Source organism: Hydra vulgaris, chromosome 12 (assembly GCF_038396675.1).
Source record: "Hydra vulgaris chromosome 12, alternate assembly HydraT2T_AEP".
NCBI lineage: Eukaryota > Metazoa > Cnidaria > Hydrozoa > Anthoathecata > Hydridae > Hydra > Hydra vulgaris.
The window spans coordinates 16,499,056-16,518,658 of record NC_088931.1 but is presented as its reverse complement, the minus strand read 5'-3'; the positions used below and the strand labels follow the sequence as shown (position 1 = coordinate 16,518,658).

At 30.2% G+C, this 19,603-nt stretch overlaps 1 protein-coding gene across 1 annotated transcript in view; it reads left to right on the top strand.

The window, feature by feature from the left end:
- LOC100212822 (serine/threonine-protein kinase 33) overlaps window positions 1-19,603 on the top strand; it is a 69,666-nt gene that overhangs the window by 13,043 nt on the left and 37,020 nt on the right. Inside the window, exon 2 of the mRNA XM_065812362.1 lies at window positions 6,314-6,418. Within this exon, the coding sequence (XP_065668434.1) occupies window positions 6,314-6,418 (105 nt within the window). The remainder of the gene's footprint in view (window positions 1-6,313; window positions 6,419-19,603) is intronic.

Sequence of the window (19,603 nt, the reverse complement as noted above, 5' to 3'; positions counted from 1 at the left end):
TAAAAGTATATTTTATTTCTGCCAAAACTCACAATTGGGTACCATTGCGTTCTAAAAATAGATTTAATAAATTTTTTGTAAAGCTGAGATTGAAAGCTTGCTGATATCGAAATGTGGATAAACGTTACAAAATGTAACTGGTGTAATTTTCTCAAGGTTTACGTTAATAAGAAGAACCAAAGATTTGATGACAAACTTGAAAAAAGGCCATAAAAAAAAAAGAAAGCTTGCTAAGTTATATATTTAAACAAATAGTTTACAACTTGTGGATTTTCTTGTTGAAAAAAATGAAAATAATATTAACATAGATGCAAATAATATGTATAATCGTAGTGACAAAGAAGTTAGTAAACTCTTTATTATCTAAAAACAGAATGCAGCATTGTTGATTTTAATGCTGGAAATAGCCGTGTTTTTATAGTCAATTTTCTATATCATTTATCCTTTATGGAACATGTAAAATATGATTTTATTGTTTTAATGAAATTTTAAATCTCAATTTTCTACTTTTATGACATTCTTGAACCAGCTACCTACCAACTTTCATACTTCAGCTCAAGGAGTCTTTAAAGTTATCTGTACAAAAGCATAAGCATGTATCAAATTGTTATGTCAGTGTAGCATTAAAGATGTGGCTATATTTTAGAAGTGTAGAATTATGGAATATATTATTTTTAGAGATTCTTTTCTGTTTATAAACGAGTTTATATTTCAAGACTTTTACAGAAACAAGCAACTATTTATATTGCACTATTTTAAAGGTGTGTGAAAAGTTTACAAAAGAAGAAATCATGCAATCAAAAAGAATTGTAAAAAGCACAAGTCTATTTTGAATGATTCAATGAGCGTATGGATTTAGATTTAAATGAAAATACAAGATTCAATCAAAAGTTTGGATTATTCGATTAATGCCTTATTTATTGTTTTATTTATTGGCACTAGCATTACAATTAGTTTTTGTTGCTTCATATTTGATAAACTTTCAACAATGCTTGTGTGCTTGAATATCTTTGTAAAGTTGAAATTTTGTCTCTTACGAATTTAGCTGTTGATTTTTTAAATATTTTTCACAAATTACAATTTTTTATCTTTTTTTTCTATGTGTTATATAATGATTCCATGTGTAATCTATATACCAGTACTAATACAATGAAAAGTAAATTTAAAAAGATAAAATCATTTTGAGTAAATTTTTCAGTCTAATGTCAAACTTCAATTGATTGCAATGAAAATTACTTATTGTAATCAGCTCTTAAAAATTCACAAACACTAAACAAGAATTTGAAAAATTATTGAGAGTTTATTGAAAAGTGAGGAACTTAAATTGCTGTTGATATATTTTTTAGTTGATTGTCCGCATATCTATCCCAGAATCCTCTGTTTTAATTTATTTAATATTTGTTGGTGAAAGCAAAATGGTAACCTAATAATAAAAAATAAAAATTAAAAAAAAAGATTTTACATAATTAAAAAATTTCTTATATACTTAAGGGAGTGTTGGTGCAAACATGAGCTTTAGTACATTTTTACAGCCAAAGCTTGTATATACAAAAAATATCTGCTATATATAAGACATTTAGAATCCATTGCTCATGAATCAATCAAGGCTTGTATATATAAATATATACTAGCCAACTAATATCTTTGATTATGTTACGAAGGTAACAACCGGTCAAGCGTAATCGGTAGTTAAACAAAGCACTGAAACATGAAGTGTCTAACAGTTGAAATTGATTAAAAACAACTGGACCGAAACGCGTTCAATCAATCTGAAATGATGTTAATAGAAAAGAGGAAGATGAAATAGGGTTGGTCGTTCGTTCGTAGACTCACTCGTTAGTTCAAGGTAGAGTCGTTTGACATTGAGAAGAAGATATAGAAGAAGAAGAGATATTAAAAAGAATTGTGTAGAATATTAAGTGTATTAAACATTAAGTTACATGTAAAATAGTATCTGGTATATATGATAAATATATTTAAAATAAAACAGTAACCTACTACTGCATAACATTTCAAAGGCACTGTCTGGATCACAATTGGATTATATCTCTGTTTTGGCCGATCAATTTACCTGCATAAGTAAAGATTAACTTTTGTTTATTTTGTTATTTTACTCACGCCTGATTACTTCAACGGAACCGTAGCTATATTGACTTTATTAACTTTGTGATTTATGTATGAGCTGTTTTTAATCGAGTAAAACATGCCCGTATACTGAACCTAATCATTGTGTCCATAACGCCAGTAATCCTGATACTTCTCTAAACAACTCCTCCTATTCTACTGACTCCTTAGACCTGTCAGACACCAACCTATTTAAAACCAAAATCAGTCGTTCCTCAACGAATCCTGAAGTGAAGAACAATATTTCGCTTGAGCAAATTTTAGAATGTTTGGCGTTAAAGCCGAGTCAAGAACTACATCCGAAAGTTTTTAAGGGTACAGAAGTAGAAGACATTACTAAATGGTTAACCAGCTTTCGTCGTATTGCGCTTCATAATCAATGGACAGATAAAAGGATATTACTAGTGTTTCCACTTTTCTTAGAAGACAGCGTTCTAGTCTATTATGAGACATTTTCTGTGCTTACTAGGAGTGGTTATCACGAACTTCAAGAGCAATTCTGACAACATTATGACAATGCAAATATTGCATGAAACCGGAAAATGGAACTGTTCAGCTTATCGCAAGATATTGATCTTACCTCCTACATCAACACACTTGATAAACTTAGTCAGCAGTTAGGTATCGATGACAAGACAAAGTTGAGCCTATTTATTAAAGGACTAAAGCCCCACCTACGGGATGCTCTTAAATTAAAGCAACCGTCTGATTATCAAGCCGCAGTTGCTTTGCTAAGCTAAAAGACTCAATTGCATCAAATTCAGCTATCTCTCGATTAGAAATTAAGTTGGAAGCTATGTATTACTGAATCCCCATAAACAACCAGTTAAAGCTTCTACCTATTGCAAGCACCTAACTTGAATCAGCGTATTGTCAGACTACAAACCGAAATAGACTTTTTAAAGCAAAATAATCACCGTTGTACCCAACACAAAAGATTTCATCCAGCCGGTTGTAATTTATGTACCAGCGATGGACAAGTTATATGCAATCGACGCTTAAGGGTAGGGCACGCCCAAAGATCATGCCCCGAACAAGTTTCCCCGTTACCAAGAAAAATTGACTATCGACCTATATCGCTGCAACATAACCGACGAAACCATAATACTCAAAACTCGTCTGAATTTAGTAATACTGTTTTCCCTAAGGATTGTTATCAAGACCATACATCAAGAAATAACAATTCAGATAACCGAATTCCTCAAAGATACACAAACACTATAGAATTTCATAATGATGAAGAAGACTTGTGCTCTAAAATCTGCGGGCAAATTTATGGTAAACCCGTTCTTATTCTGATGAATACAGAAGCAAAGGGTAGTGTAATAGATGCGTCTGTTTACGAGTGTATAAAGGATAGAGTTCCAAAACCTTCACCCTATTATGGCAGACTAAAAACAGCTAATGGGACTCTACGTTCATACACAAAGTTATGATTGGTAAAAATATAACACAACCCCTAATTCTCGGTTACGATTTTAAGTGCCAATTTAAGGTTGCACTTGATTGTGGGCGACACCTGGTTAAATTCGACAATAATTTCAGTGTCCCAATGAGAAATGAGACAATTCACAATAAGTTTATGACTACAATTAATTGTAAAAAGTCCAATATTGAGGCGTGTATTGAAAAACAAAGCCATAAATCTCCAACAATTAGCTTCCCCTTACCGCAGAGATCCTACGTTGATAGTATTGTTCACACCCATCTTGAAAAATGTTAACAATCAATCACCAAAACTATTAGATGTACCTCCTCAACCTGTTCTGCTGCGTCCCATCTGTCAACAAGTTCTAAATGATGACTGTCAAATTTGCACCAGAGAAAGTAGTTTAAACAGAAAATAATAGTCAGAAACAAGTGTCATATGAAGACACTGGAACAAATAAAAATTTACTAGTCTCAGCAATAACAATGGTTGAAGCAAATAAACAAAAAAATAAAAGGCAACCGAAAAATTGATTGTCATAGCCATTTGTCAATGTAAAAAGATAGTGTTACCTATTCTTATATTAAGTGTGATCCTCCTACCAACGGTTACGACAGGTTTATATATGTTGGCAAAGTTTTTGATTGAACAAGAGTAGAGCCTATAGGGATTTATCAACTACAAACACTTAACACCATTAGTGACACTAATAGAGGTGATATCCTAACCGGTATTGACACTACTCTTGAAAATGCTCTACAAGCAACGGCGAGTGGAGGAAGTCAAATTGTAAAAGCAATTGGAGGAGCCATTAAAGACTCATTAAGTGGTGTCTCAGACCTAGATGAAAAGTTAGTATGATTAATTAGTGGTGCTTCCTCGTCAGTATTAACAGCTGCAGGAGGAGCCGTAAAAGATGCTGGAGAAGGCAAGGCGCAGGTTCCTTTTTTCAAAAGTTTATTGGTGGTATAAGTGGATCCATACTGTGGGCAGCAGTATAGGACTGTAGTTTATCTTATTTTAAACAAGCGGAATATAAATTATGCCCTACCATTTAGAAAAACAATGATTGACGATGCCATGGCTAAACCACATCAGGACCAGTCCACATCAATGTCCCCTAAAGTAAAAATACGCTCCATGTAACTGTAAATGCCCAACAGGTAAAGAAAAATAAAAATGAAACATTTGGATGGTAATCGCAGGTATTATGATTCCTGGATGGAAATGTAAAACACCTCCAACCACCATAAATTTTCTACAGGTTGATTGAATACTCTAGTATAATTTCTGTGATATTTTACAATTATAAAATTTTATGATGTTGTTTGGCAACAATGTTGTACAATGGTGATTTTCAATGATGATTTTTAATAAAATTGTTTTACAATAATGAGTTTAATGATGCTGCCTTGCAATAATGAATTTTATGAAACTATTTTAAGAATAATAAATTTATATGAATTTTTACAATGATGTTTTATAATGATGAACTTGGTGATGCTGTTTAGCAACGATGCTTTAAGATGTTTTATAATAATGAACTTTGTGATGCTGTTTAGCAATGATAAATTTTTATGTTTTGCGATTTTTCTTTTACCTAATGTTACTGCTATTTGCAATTTTGCTGTTTCGCTGTTTATATGAAACATTAATTTACTGATTTTGTTGTTTTGCTGTTTGTTCAAAACTGTACTTGATTTTTTTAAAGTACTTTAAAAGACTTTTCAGCATTCCTACTGTTTTGATGCTGTATCTGAGTCCAAGGATGGACTTTTTCCTTTGCCATAAGTAATGTTACAAAGATAACAACCGATCAAGTGTATTCGATAGTTAAACAAAGCACTGAGACGTGAAGTGTCTAACAGTCAATTCGAAGATGAAATAGGGTTGGTTGTACGTTCGTAGAGTCGCTCATCAGTTCGATGTAGAGTTGTTTGACGTTGAGAAGAAGATATAGAAGAAGAAGAGATATTAAAAAGAATTGTATAGAATATTGAGTATAATAAACATTAAGTTATATGTAACATAGTATCTGGTATATTAGTTGGAGAATTTTTAGTAATACAGATTAAATTGTGGTTAACTAATGGTTGTTTGGATTTGTTATTAACTGTTAACCTAACACAAAGAATAAAGGTTCAGGCAATAATAAACATATTTAAAATAAAACAATGACCTACTACCGCATAACGAAATGCATAAAAAAAATCTTTTATATAAGCAAGAAATATTTTTTAAGGCTTAGATTAGAAAGTGATAGACAATTATTTGAAAATACCTTCCATTGAAAGAATAATGTACACTGTTTTTGAATCACCTATGAATTTGTTTTATTGAATTATTGATTGAATTATTTAATCTCTTAAAAACATCTGGTAAATGTAAAACATTTATATTTGCAATTTTCATGATTCATTAAAATGAATCCAATGTTCATGATTCATTCAAATGAATCCAATGTTCATAATTCATTAAAATGAATCCAATGCTCATGGTTCATTAAAATGAATCCAATGTTCATGATTCATTAATAAAAATTGATAGTTAAGTTAATAGTTATTATCAATAATAATCTTTGATATGATGTAGCATATTGCTGAAAAAGATTTTTTTTTTCAATTTAATAATAAAATATAAAAAACCCTTAAAAGAAACCTGCTCCAAAATTGAAAATTTAAATTTAAAAAGTTAAAAAACGAAATTTTTAAACTGCTTTAACTGAGGTTAAAATAGCATTCTTTTTAAAATTGCTTTTAGGCTGGAAGTGTTGGTGTAAAGTTGTTAGAAAGAGAAGTTTTGATAATGAAAATGGTTAATCACCCACACATAATTCACTTAGAAGAAGTTTTTGAAACATCGCATGTAAGAGTATATTAGTGATATCATCTTTAATACCTTTTTTTTGTTTTAGTAAAAACTAATTTGAAGGAACATATCAGACATACTTTAGGGAGTTATATTGAATTTTGCAAGGATTGCAATTGAAGTGCTTATGTTTTTATTTTATTTTTATACTTAGAAGCTGGAAAAAAATTTACATTTTGTTATAATTATCTTTAACAATTAAAAGAATAAAGTCTTCATCATATTTCAGGCTTCTTAAATGTTTCATTATATATAATTGTTGTTTTATATTTTTCTTATGTTAATGAACAATTAATTTGTAAATATATTGTAAAATGGTTTTCTAAAAACTTGTATCAAGATAAAACTATTTAATGTCAGTTATTTTCCATTGAAATAAATTCAAAAAAAGTTGAAAGAATATATATTTCTTTGAACTGCTCACAAAGGTTTGTTCCCATAAAAATAACTTTGTAAACCAGACAAGTATTTAACTATGTGTGTGACATTCATTTAAATATTTGGTATGGGCCTATGATACATAGTGAAATCATAAAACTTTCTAAAAAATCTTACCAATATATTAAATATTAGTTACAAAATGTAAAATACCTGTAAAATTTATTTACAGAGAGATTAAAGTTTATTTTTTAAACAAAAATTTACATTTCTATGTTCTATGTGTGATTCAATTGCCTTAGATTATGTGACAAATATTTACCATTCTTTGTTTATAAAATATTTATATAGATAAAATTTGATTAAAAATAAATTATACCAATTTTATTGTTCTAAAAATAATAGAAATAACATATATAAATTTCTCTGCATGATTACTTAAAGTTGCTTTGATAGAATATACAGTTTTGTTTTGACATGTTTTTTAATTTGATTTTGGAATTCTAAAACATCTGGTTGCACTTTATCTCAAATCAATAAACAGATGGTTGTTTATTGATTTGAGAAAAAACAATAAAAATCATGGTCCTCAAACTTACAATCTGCTTCATGTCCTGCTGTCTTGTAGGATCCGCTTTTTTATGCAAAAGCTAGGAGATGCCAACTCCAACTTAAAACACCTCCTGCCTTAGGGGTCTTTATGAGTAAAGGCTGGAGATAGTGTTTCGATAAAATTACTCATCTTGGGCAGATGTTAAACGCATCCAGCTACTGTCTTGTAGAAGGCCTCCTTGGTAAACACTTAAGACTTAAACAGATTTTATTTGTTGACCAGCCTTGCACCCCTTCTTCATCTATTAGGCTGGCGCAGATGTATTTATAATACATTGTTTAAACTTTAGAATGTTGAATGCTAGATCTTAACTCAATGCATGGGTTTTGCTTGTGTCACTGTTTTCATAACTAGGCAGCTCTTTCTATTATCTCCTAATGAGGGTACAGCTCTAAAACTCAGTTTTATGGTTCTGAGGCCGGCTGGTAGTCAGGTTTCACGAACTCTGTGGTAACTTTCAGAGAGGCTGATTCCATCAACAGCTGTAAAATATCAGAGTACAAACAGTGCCATGTTGTACATGGATGGTGTCCCTTTTTGTACTTTTGGTGTACATTGTCAAGGTCACATTTAGAGCCCTTTGTTATGGCTTAGGGTTTATTAATACTAATGAGGCAAAACAAATTTAAAAATGAATAAAGTACCAAAAACCATCATCATCACCAAGTTCTCTAAACCTATCATTTACTAATATTTGTGGTCTTCGAAGTAACTTTTCTTCTGTTGAGTCTTATCTCTTGCAAAGTTCACTAGACCTACTTGCTCTTTGTGAGACTTTTGAGTTCAGCTGTCTCATCTTGTGATCTTAGTGTTGATGGTTATTTTCCTTTAATTCGTAAAGACTCCAATAGTCACATGCTTGGCCTGGGCATTTACAATCGTAAGAATTCACCTATTTGTTGGGAAACGATGTTATTTCTAATCAAATTGACCAATTCCTCTCTTTTTATTCATCAGCCTATATTGTTATTGTTGGTGACTTGAATGCTCATCACTCTGAATGCCTTAGCTCAAGTCTCAGTGACACTGCAGATATTAAGGCCCATAACTTTTGCCATTCTCAATCTCTAACTCAAATAGTCAACTTTCCAAATTGTTTTCCTAACAATCTGAATCATTTACCTTCTCTACTCGACTTATGTCTTGTTTCTGATCCTAGTCAGTGCTTATTTTGTCCACATTCACCCTTAGGTGCTTCTGATCATGGTTTTATCTCTCTAAAACTATTATCTCATTCTTCTACATCATCAGAATCTCCCTATCATTGTACCTCTTACAACTACCTTAAAGAAAACTTTTGTCTTCCTGCTGACAAATGTGCTTCTTACATAACTTCTTGGATTCAGGCTAGCATAAAATCTTTTATTCCCTCTTGATGATTCCAAGTCAAGCATCACTCTTCTCCATGGTTTTCCTCTCGTTGTGCTGCTGCAATTTCCACTGCAATTTCGGCAGTTTACTTTCAAAACTATTTATTCAAAACTATGCTTATCAGAGACTTTTTTTGCCAGCCTCCTGGAAAGCAGCATTTGTTATACCTATTTTTAAAAATTCTGGTGAGCGATCTGGCTCGTCTAACTACCATCCCATTAGGCTCGTCTAACTACTAACCCATTAGGCTCGTCTAACTACTATCCCATTATAAGGAGAAGTCAATACTATCACTCTTGCCATTTCTAAAGCTTTTGATAAAATTTGGCATGCTGGTCTTCTCTATAAGCTTTTTTCTTACAGTGTATCAGGCAACATCTTTAATATTATTGAATCCTTCCTTTTCAATCGCAGTATAAAAGTTGTCCTCGATGGACAGCACTCGTCTTCATATCCTGTAACTTCAGAGGTTCCTCAAGGTTCTATCCTTGGCCCTGTACCTTTTGTAATTTACATTAACAATCTTCCAGATATTCTAAGGTGGCATTGTTCGCTGATGATAGCACCATTTATTCTTGTCTTGATAAGAAGCCATCACTCTCTTATTGCTTGGAGGGAGCATTTGAGCTTGAAAAGGAACTCACTTTTGCTATTGCATGGGGCTCACAGTGGCTGATGAACTTGAAGTCAGATAAAACCCAATTTTTTTCAGCCAATCATTATTGCAGTAATGTAGATCTTTCTATATTTATGAACGGTAATGTTATCGATGAGTCATCTACCCTTTATCATCTAGGATTAACTCTTACTTCCGATCTTTCTTAGAAAATATATATCAAATTGATTGCAAAATTAGCATCTGCTAAGGTTGCATCTCTTTATCATGCTCACCACTTTCTTACTCCGGATTCCATTCTTTATCTCTATAAATCTCAAATCCGTCCTTGTATGGAATACTGTTGCCATATCTTAGGCAAATTTTCCAATAAAGCCCTTTCTCTTTTAGAAAAGGTGCAAAAATGCGTTGTAAACATAATTTGTTGTACACTAATTTTTTAAGTTCAGACCAAAAATCTTCAATTGGACATAATTCTGGCACATTAGCAGGATTATGCTCTTTTGGTACAAATTCAATATTTTTTGCTTTAAGATACTTTTGTACTTTACGTGAATAATGCGATGAACCTAGATCAGGCCAAAAAACAATATTGTCATTTTTATGATGTTTTTCAATGAATTTCTCCAATCTAACAAGACATTTTGAAATATACACATCTTCATTGACTGCTTGGCCTGACGTAGCAATGTACTGCTGAGAGATTCTTTTGCAGAGAATGCAATCCAAACAAGTAATTATGGCTCAAATTTGTCTTTCCTTTTTAACCTTACATCGTTTAATGCTGCATTTATGTCAAAAGAGTAAAATCCAGCATTTCCAGAAATATTAGTGTTGCTCAAATAAAAATATGATTCATAATCAATAATAACAATTTTTTTCCGAAAAATCGAAACCAACCTGCAGCATTTTAAACGAACAGCTGCTTTTTGAGCCAGTGTTCTTTTTGGTGTTTTAGTTTTTTTACGATAACAAATGCTAGTTTTTTGATGAATAATTTTGCATATGTACAGTTGTGATACATGAAATCGTTTTGCAAGACCACACTGCGAAATATCATCCTTTTGATCAATCAATTTTTTAAGGTGCTTTATCTCTTTTGCAGGCATCTTAATTGCTTTGCGACCACTTCCAATTTTTCTTTTTGGTCCTATATTGTTCCCCTTTCTTTTAAGTAAGTTATAAATAATAGATTTTGGTATGTTCTCCATTCGAAAATGATTTATAATAAAGTTTTTGTTGACATCCGGATGCAAATCTAAAAATGCGAACACTTGTTTTCTAAGGGAGTCTTCTTTATAAGCTTTTCTTTTCATTTTTAATTATTCCTAAATAAATTATTTTTTAATAATACTATTACTTTATTAATATTTAAAGAATTAAATTTGCAACAAAATAGAAGTGATTGCAATTATATAAAATTTTTCCTTTGTATTTTTATATTTACACAAATTTTGTCCAGATTTTTAGTTATCACAATGTTATTGTAATAGGCTTTTGTTTAGAAGGCTTAATGCCAAGTTTTGTTTACTTTTCTTATTTCTGATTATGCAAGACTGACAAGAACTAGAATAATTATCTCTCACAAACAATAATATTTGTTGGTTATTTTGTCTTTAATTTTTTTACCTGTGTCTGCTTTTGAAAATTTTAAAATAATGATTCTATTGCTTTTTTGATGTCCAACTACATGCTTGCAAAACTGTCTACACCTGCTCATAATAAAATCCCAATCACTTGATGTTTCAGCTTGTTTCTTCCTCTTCTCAAAAATAGTGTAGTCTTGGTTGTTCGGCAAAAAAGAATGTCCTCTGATAGGAATGACGTATATAACAATGAAGGCAGTGAACTATCATGTATATGAAATGAACCATGACATAATACTTATTTTGTCCTGCACATCCACCTGAAAAGTGCACTAATTTTACTTTATATCTTTAAATATTGAAACAAAAATAAAGGGACACCATTTTGTCTCTTTTTTTCTAATACTTTCTTTATAATAACACAAAGAAGCATCATCGTTGCTTAGATCATGCAGACCAAAAGCATAGTATGAAAGCTGTCTGTAGTAAAATACAGTGTGGCTAAGTGACAGTGGGAATATGTAGTAATAACAAATTTTGCATAAAATCAAAAGAAATTACTGTGGTTTGACCTTCTCATACCCCTTTGTTTCCATAATAGTTTTAGTAATAAATAAAACTTTTCAGCTTTTTGAAGATAAAGATTGTTTTCTGTAATAATTTTATTTTTCTCATCAAGTGCACTCTCAAGTTTGATACAATATTGATCACAAGAAGTGCAAGTTAGGGTGATCGCCATAAACAAAAAATTTTGAATATTGAATGGGACAACCCTTAGTAATGTTTCTTTTGATCATAGAAACTACTGTAGAAAATTCTTTACAATATTCCAACATAAGGGGTGCCACATGGTAACAGAAAAATGCAATTCTGTAAGAATTCTCTAGGATATGATATAATTCTTCATTTAATTAAGAAAAAAAAAAGATAAAATAGATATATTAACTACTGTGGTATACTATATTATATCAGCATTATGGCTGTTTTATGTGTTGTACTGCTTTAATAAAGTTCAATCAAACCGAAAACAAGCTCATTTGTTCAAGTTTGATGAAACCCAAGTGTTATTGCATGAGGCATTTAACAATGTTTTTTCACTTTTTAATATTGTCTTTATTTTTAGATAAAATATAAATGTTCATTTATCTACATATTTATTTAAAACTTTCTAATATATCCCAGAATTCATTGCAAATTTTAAAACAAATCCACCATTTTGTTTTGTTTACACACAATCACATTTTATAATCAGAATTTTTTCTTCACAATCTTGCATCAGAAATACTATTACCATAATTATTACTACAATCTATTATATTCTCACATGTATGAACATAATCATAATCTATGAACATGATCATAATATGAACATGATCATAGTATGAACATGATCATAATATGAATATGAACATGAACATAGTATGAACATGATCATAGTATGAACATTATCATAATCTATTATATTCTCACATGTATGAATATAATCGTTAATTAATTATATATATATATATATATATATATATATATATATATATATATATATATATATATATATATATATATATATATATATATATAAATATATATATATATATACACACAAAAAAAAATTAAAATGTAAGACCGGAATTTTTTTTTAATTACTTAATAGACTGTCTTCCTCAGTCAAACCCTTAGTCCATGTAGCAGCACTCCCTTGCAAGTTATGGCTATAAGATAGTCCATGTAGCAGCGCTCCATTGCCAATCAGGCTATAAGATAGTTGATGTAGCAACACTTCCTTGTAGCAGCAGGCTATAAGATAGTGGGTGCAGCAACACTCCGCGCATGATTTACAGTAAAAAAAAGCAACAAAAAAACATATTAAAAAAATAAAAATAAAAACATTGTTTATATTATTAAAAACATTCTGGTCAATTAAATTTGCGTTTTTGCAGTTTTTTCAAAAAGTGATTAAATTCCAATTAAATTAATGGTTTTAACTTTATGACAACATGGAAATGTTGGATGAAAGTTAAAATTAATTAAAAGTGACGTATTTGTTGTCAAAAGAATCATTTTTTACATTCTGTACTTTCAAATGCAACAATTTATAGAACTATATATATATATATATACACACACCTATCCAAAAATAGTCCTAACCTTAATTTTGAGGACCAAAAAAACGACCAATGGGCCATTAATCTGCAAGGTCTCAGGTATCACCAGATGTAAAAATTAAAATCTAATCTCTATAGCCAAAGGAGGAAAACACATTTAAAGTTTTATATCACTTTGCGCTACTGTTAGCACTTGGAACCCCATTGTAAAATCTATTTTATATTTATTTTTTACATTTGGGTTATGAAGTTCTTAAAAAATATCAAAAACTCTTTACATATATGTGTTGGCTATAACCTGACAAAAAATCAGCTTTTTAACACTTGTGGTTTGTGTACAGGGACCTAAAGCATATGGTATGGTACTAAAAGCCTCTTTAAAAAGAGACGATGGATGCTTTACGTTTTTATTCTAACTTTATTATCGACTATGGAAGTTTCAAAATTTTATAGAATGAAGCCTTGGCATGTATCTTTCAGGCAAAAAAAATAGAAGCAAGATATCTTTTATTTGTGCAAAGATATAGCTCTTAAAGTAGGAATCTCGCCATTGAAAAAACGGCCAAAATATAGCAGCTTTTTGTGGTTTTTATGCTTTTTAAAGATTCAAAGTTACATCAAATAACTAATTTAGTAACAATATCAGTTGATATGGGATTCTATTTAGTAACAATATCAGTATTCTATTTAGTAACAATATCAGTTGATATGGGATTCTATTTAGTAACAATATCTAATTTAGTAACAATATCAGTTGATATGGGATTCTATTGTTGTTAGACTTCACATTTGTGTGTACTTTGTCTGCTAAAAGAGTGCTTTTTTTGTCCAAGTTTGTATAAAATATGGGTCAGAAAACACATAGTTAGAGGCATTTTTTCTAATTGTTCTGAATTTAAAACACACAAAAACCTCTTTATATTTTAGTTGTTAAACCCACAGGTTTGCTTTGTTGTTTTTGTTTAAAATGATTGACTAAATATTGGAAATACAAACATTTTTTAATTTAAATAAGAAATATATCTTTACTGAAATGGGTTTTAGCAAGATATCAAACAAAAGAAAATCCCATTTAACCTTAACCTCCTAATGAAATAACACATACATACAGACATTGATTGAACCATAAAATAATTTTTTTAAAGGAAATCATTTCTGAGACACAGAAATGATTTCCTTTAAAAAAAGTTACTTTATGGTTGTGTTTATTACTTTTTCTTCAAATTGTTGAGAATTTTTTATTTAGTACTTGCAAAATAAGATATATACTTCTGATTAATTTTTTGTAAACTTATGATATTTTATGAAACTATAAATAAATTAATATAGTTTATAATATAAACAAAAATTTCAAACAAGAATATTTCTTATCAACAAATGTTATATCAAGTATTTCTAGAATGAAGCTCTAGAAATCACTGTTTAACTGTTTAAAAAAAAATGAATTATTTAAAAAATCGAATTCAAAGATGCTTGCTGTTATAGACAATTTCAGTAACTGGCCTCCATAACCAGGGTGATTTGTACCAAGCCCATTGAGCACTGAAGATTGAATGCAAGGCTTTTGTTGATTGCTCACTAAAAGTGCCCAATGCAACCTTTAGAGCAATAAATTAAGGAACATGGTAGAACACTGCATGGGCTTTTAGGGTGACTGAAATTGGGAGTTGAAGATATGAGTTCTTAAAGTCTTGATATGTTGAACATATGCAGTATTTAATGTCCTTCCAAAACAAAAGCTAACAACACTCTTAAAATGTTGGAATGTTTTCACAAAACCAAGCATATGGTCTGCCTTTTCTCTTTCAACAAATCTTTGCAAAACATCCATATTCTTCAAAAGCTTATGACAATCATTCCCAACAAACTCTCCACCATGATAAGGTTGTAATTTCAATTTGAGAAGTAATGGCCAATCTTTGCCTTTAGGGCATATCTTTAGCATTGATTTGTAGAGATAATTTACAATTCCAAGGAGAAAATGAAGTTCCATTGGGGGAATAAACTCAATAACTTGTTTGACATCTTCTTGGTCAAACAATGGGTTATGAACAACATGAAAATCCTTTGCGCACATTTTTCCATTCTCTTTCTCAATGAATGCTTTGTATTGCATTGTAATGGATCTGAAGTTTCTTGGAGTTCCCTGTTCCTTAAAGTCCTAGATTTAACATCACACCAACAGCAAGGGTGTTTGCTTGAATGAGACTGAATGCCAAAAATGATTTTGGCTAACTTCATGTCACATGCAATAAAGAAAGGCACATCAATTTTCCCAAATAAACTTAATTTTTTTTGGACATTTTTTTAAGTTTCTGAAACATTTTCAGTAACAGCAACAAGTAGCTGACGCTTGGCACTTGTTTCTTTCCCATGTTCTACAGCCAGTAAGCTTTTGTCATTTGAGGCTGAACTTGATAACACTCAAGCTGAACTTAAGGAAAGATTCTCCAACATCATTCGCCAAATAATCAGTTTTTGTTGGCCTTGTAAGTGAGATTTTGGAAACTTTGAATAGACCAACCATTGTAAAATTTTCCCTAATTTTTGTTTCAACAATTTTTTAATTTGTAGTCTTGTTTAATGTTACAGCCAGTTCTTGCATCTTTTTATTTGAAAGACCAGTATTGATTTGAACTTGAACCATGTCCAAAGTAGTTAGAGAAATTCTTGATATGCACTGAGCTCTGGAGGGACCTGAAGTAATAGTTAAAGCTTTACCACTTTCTCTGCTCAACTTAATTGTGCCCTGTGGAGAGGATACCATTTGAGTTATTACAGAGGACGCAATTTTTTTAACAGTTCTAGAATCCGTTGCTATCATTTTCTTTAAGTTTTCCAACTTGGTGGCTTGTGAATAATCATGTGATTGTTCACAAGCCACCAAGTGATATTCCTCTTTTGACTACACTGAGACAGTTTGAGCATAGTTTATCAAAGCTATTTGATGGTTCTTTCAAATCTTGATCGGTTGAAAAATGGAGCTTTGTAGAATGTCTTTTTAGTTGGCCAACCTGGCAAATTAAACAATTACAAGAATCAAAATCCTTTGGCCTGTGGTCTATAATCACTTTGTTAAAGTCATGTAGCTTGGGAAGCGGCAAGTTTCTATCCCGTTTGCCATGCTTTTGTACCATTGCTCTGCAGGAATTGCATATACCCAATGGAACTCTATCATCCTTAAAATCAATGGAATTTCCAGAAAAAATACCTAGTATTCTTTTCTTGATGAAATCAGAAATATGCCTGTCACATTTTGGAAAACAAAAGAATCATACAGGTTGTTGACAATCTTGAGTTTTTCTTTTATATGGCATTTCAGTGGTTAAAAAACTGATCTTTGAAAAATAACTTTAGTACAAACTTGTGTTAGTAAAAAATCTTTTTAGTTGTTTAGGCTGTTGACTGCTCAAATGTAATTACTTTGATGTTGTGGCTTTTCCCAGAAAATAAGAAACATTTGTTTTCACATTTTTAAATAGTAGAAAAAACTTGGTCAAAGCAATAAAAAATTTTAGGAGATACTTCAATACAAGAAAAAAAGCACAACAAAGTTATACATATTTGATTTATATAAAAAAAACTTGATTCTAACATTAATTTTGAAATTATTTTATAAATTACCAATTAATTTTGAATTTACAATTCTAAAGTAATTTTTACAATATGAAAAAAAGTTTTTATTACATCCATTATTTGGTCAATCATTTTAAACAAAAACAACAAAGCAAACCTGTGGGTTTAACAACTAAAATATAAAGAGGTTTTTGTGTGTTTTAAATTCAGAACAATTAGAAAAAATGCCTCTAACTATGTGTTTTCTGACCCATATTATATACAAACTTGGACAAAAAAAGCACTCTTTTAGCAGACAAAGTACACACACATGTGAAGTCTAACAACCATAGAATCCCATATCCACTAATCACATGATATTGTTACTAAATTAGTTATTTGATGTAACTTTGAATCTTTAAAAAGCATAAAAACCACAAAAAGCTGCTATATTTTGGCCGTTTTTTCAATGGCGAGATTCCTACTTTAAGAGCTATATCTTTGCACAAATAAAAGATATCTTGCTTCTATTTTTTTTGCCTGAAAGATACATGCCAAGGCTTCATTCTATAAAATTTTGAAACTTCCATAGTCGATAATAAAGTTAGAATAAAAACGTAAAGCATCCATCGTCTCTTTTTAAAGAGGCTTTTAGTACCATACCATATGCTTTAGGTCCCTGTACACAAACCACAAGTGTTAAAGAGCTGATTTTTTGTCAGGTTATAGCCAACACATATATGTAAAGAGTTTTTGATATTTTTTAAGAACTTCATAACCCAAATGTGAAAAAAAAAAAAAAAAGATTTTACAATGGGGCTCCAAGTGCTAACAGTAGCGCAAAGTGCTATAAAACTTTAAATGTGTTTTTCTCCTTTGGCTATAGAGATTAGATTTTAGTTTTTACATCTGGTGATACCTGGGACCTTGCAGATTAATGGCCCATTGGTCGTTTTTTTGGTCCTCAAAATTAAGGTTAGGACTATTTTTGGATAGGTGTGTGTGTGTGTATATATATATATATATATATATATATATATATATATATATATATATATATATATATATATATATATATATATATCAGCACGGAAAATAAGGAATCAAAGGCGAGCAGTCAATTCGACCAGCCAACTCTAGATATTGGCGGTCAATTTTTTTTTTTGGATGGTCAAAATTTTTATTTTTTTCTTTGTTTAAATATTTAAATTTTTTTCTTTGTTTAAATCTTAGTAATATTTCTTCTTGACTAAACTTTTTAAATACAAAAATAATAAATAATAAGTTCAGGGTTGTTAAAACAGAAAAATTACTGGTTTCTATTAATATGCAATAATCATTGGATAAAAGTTTTAACAATAATAAATTAAATATATACTCGAATATATTTTAAGTAGTATTAATAATATAAAATTATATATTATATAATAATATAAAATTAGTATTAAAAAAAGTATAAAAGAAGTATTAATAATATAAAGTTCATAATAAATTATTTATTTTTAAATATTTAGTTATTGATGAAAAGTAAATTTAATGGGATGTTTTTAAAAGGATAATAACCAGGCAGTATTGAAAAATAAAAAAATCAAAGAAAAAATTTGTTTTATTTTCTTTTCACTTTCAAACTTTTTGCTTTTATGACCTGCTAGCAATTTAAGTAACATACCATAAACAAGAAAACTATTTAACACTTTCTCAAAATTTAACTGTTTTTATGAAATTTTATCATATGCATTTTCCAAATAACATCCTGATAATTTGTCAAATTTTGCTTTTAAATCTCTGATTTTTTTTCAACCGGTCAACCATGACTGGCAGGAATTCATTTTGGTAGGTCAAAATAGCATTTTTAGTCATTTCAGGCAGTCATTGACTGTTGACAGTTATTTTGGTTATTTGCTGTTATTTTGGTTATTTGCGCTGATATATATATATATATATATATATATATATATATATATATATATATATATATATATATAATTTAATTGTGAAATGTAAATAATAAACATTTAAAATATTTAAAGAAAACTTTAACATAACATTCTAGAACCAACCCTAAATCTAATCAACCATGATCCGAGAAAAATAGTTAGGCTGATAATCATTATAACATGATTTTTACTAGTTGCCCTTTTTGATTTTGTTTACAATGTTTGTCATTATTTGCAGGTTATGGTATGTTCAAAGTCTTCAACTAGATCTGAAACAGAGATTTATTTAGTTGGATTTACCAATTATTCAATTCATGGGGCAAGACAACCAGCAAGACTATATGGTATTTTTTCATCAGCTAAAAATCTATTGCAAACCTGTATGTGAGAGTGAATGCATTACCATTGAAACAGTTTCAGATTTTCGGAGAAAAGCTTAGTTGCATTTACCACAATGCAGCATGTGGTAGGGGACTTGAAAAAGTTTACAGTGGTTGAAAAAATCTGCAGAAAGCAGCAAAAAGAGATAAATACATATAAAGCTATAGGGAAACCATTTGTTGACTCCCTTGAAAAAATATTTGACATTTCACATGCTGTCAGAGTTTTTAATAAAAAACCAAAAAGATGGTGGTAGTGGTACAAGTTCCGTGGCGCAAGTTGACAAGATGTTGGGAATCAAGGTGCAGAGAAAAAAAGATTGAGAAGATACAGTACAATGTCCAAAGCTAAGCGTGAAAATACATAAAAAATAATAAAAAATGAAAAAGATTACAAGCACTGCAAATATTAGTGCAATAGTTGAAGCACTTGATTCGGAATCTGCGGGGTGTTGTGATATAAGAATGTTGACTCTGGTAATGATAACATCATGCCAGCAAAATCTAAATTACCTTGCTTAAAGAATATTGTCAGTCCGAAAGTTGCAGCGGCTCTTGATAAAACAAAAGTTAGTGATCGAAATGCAGTCTATACTTTGACTTTGACTTTGTACTCAGTTGCTGTTTGTTAAACTCCAGATGAT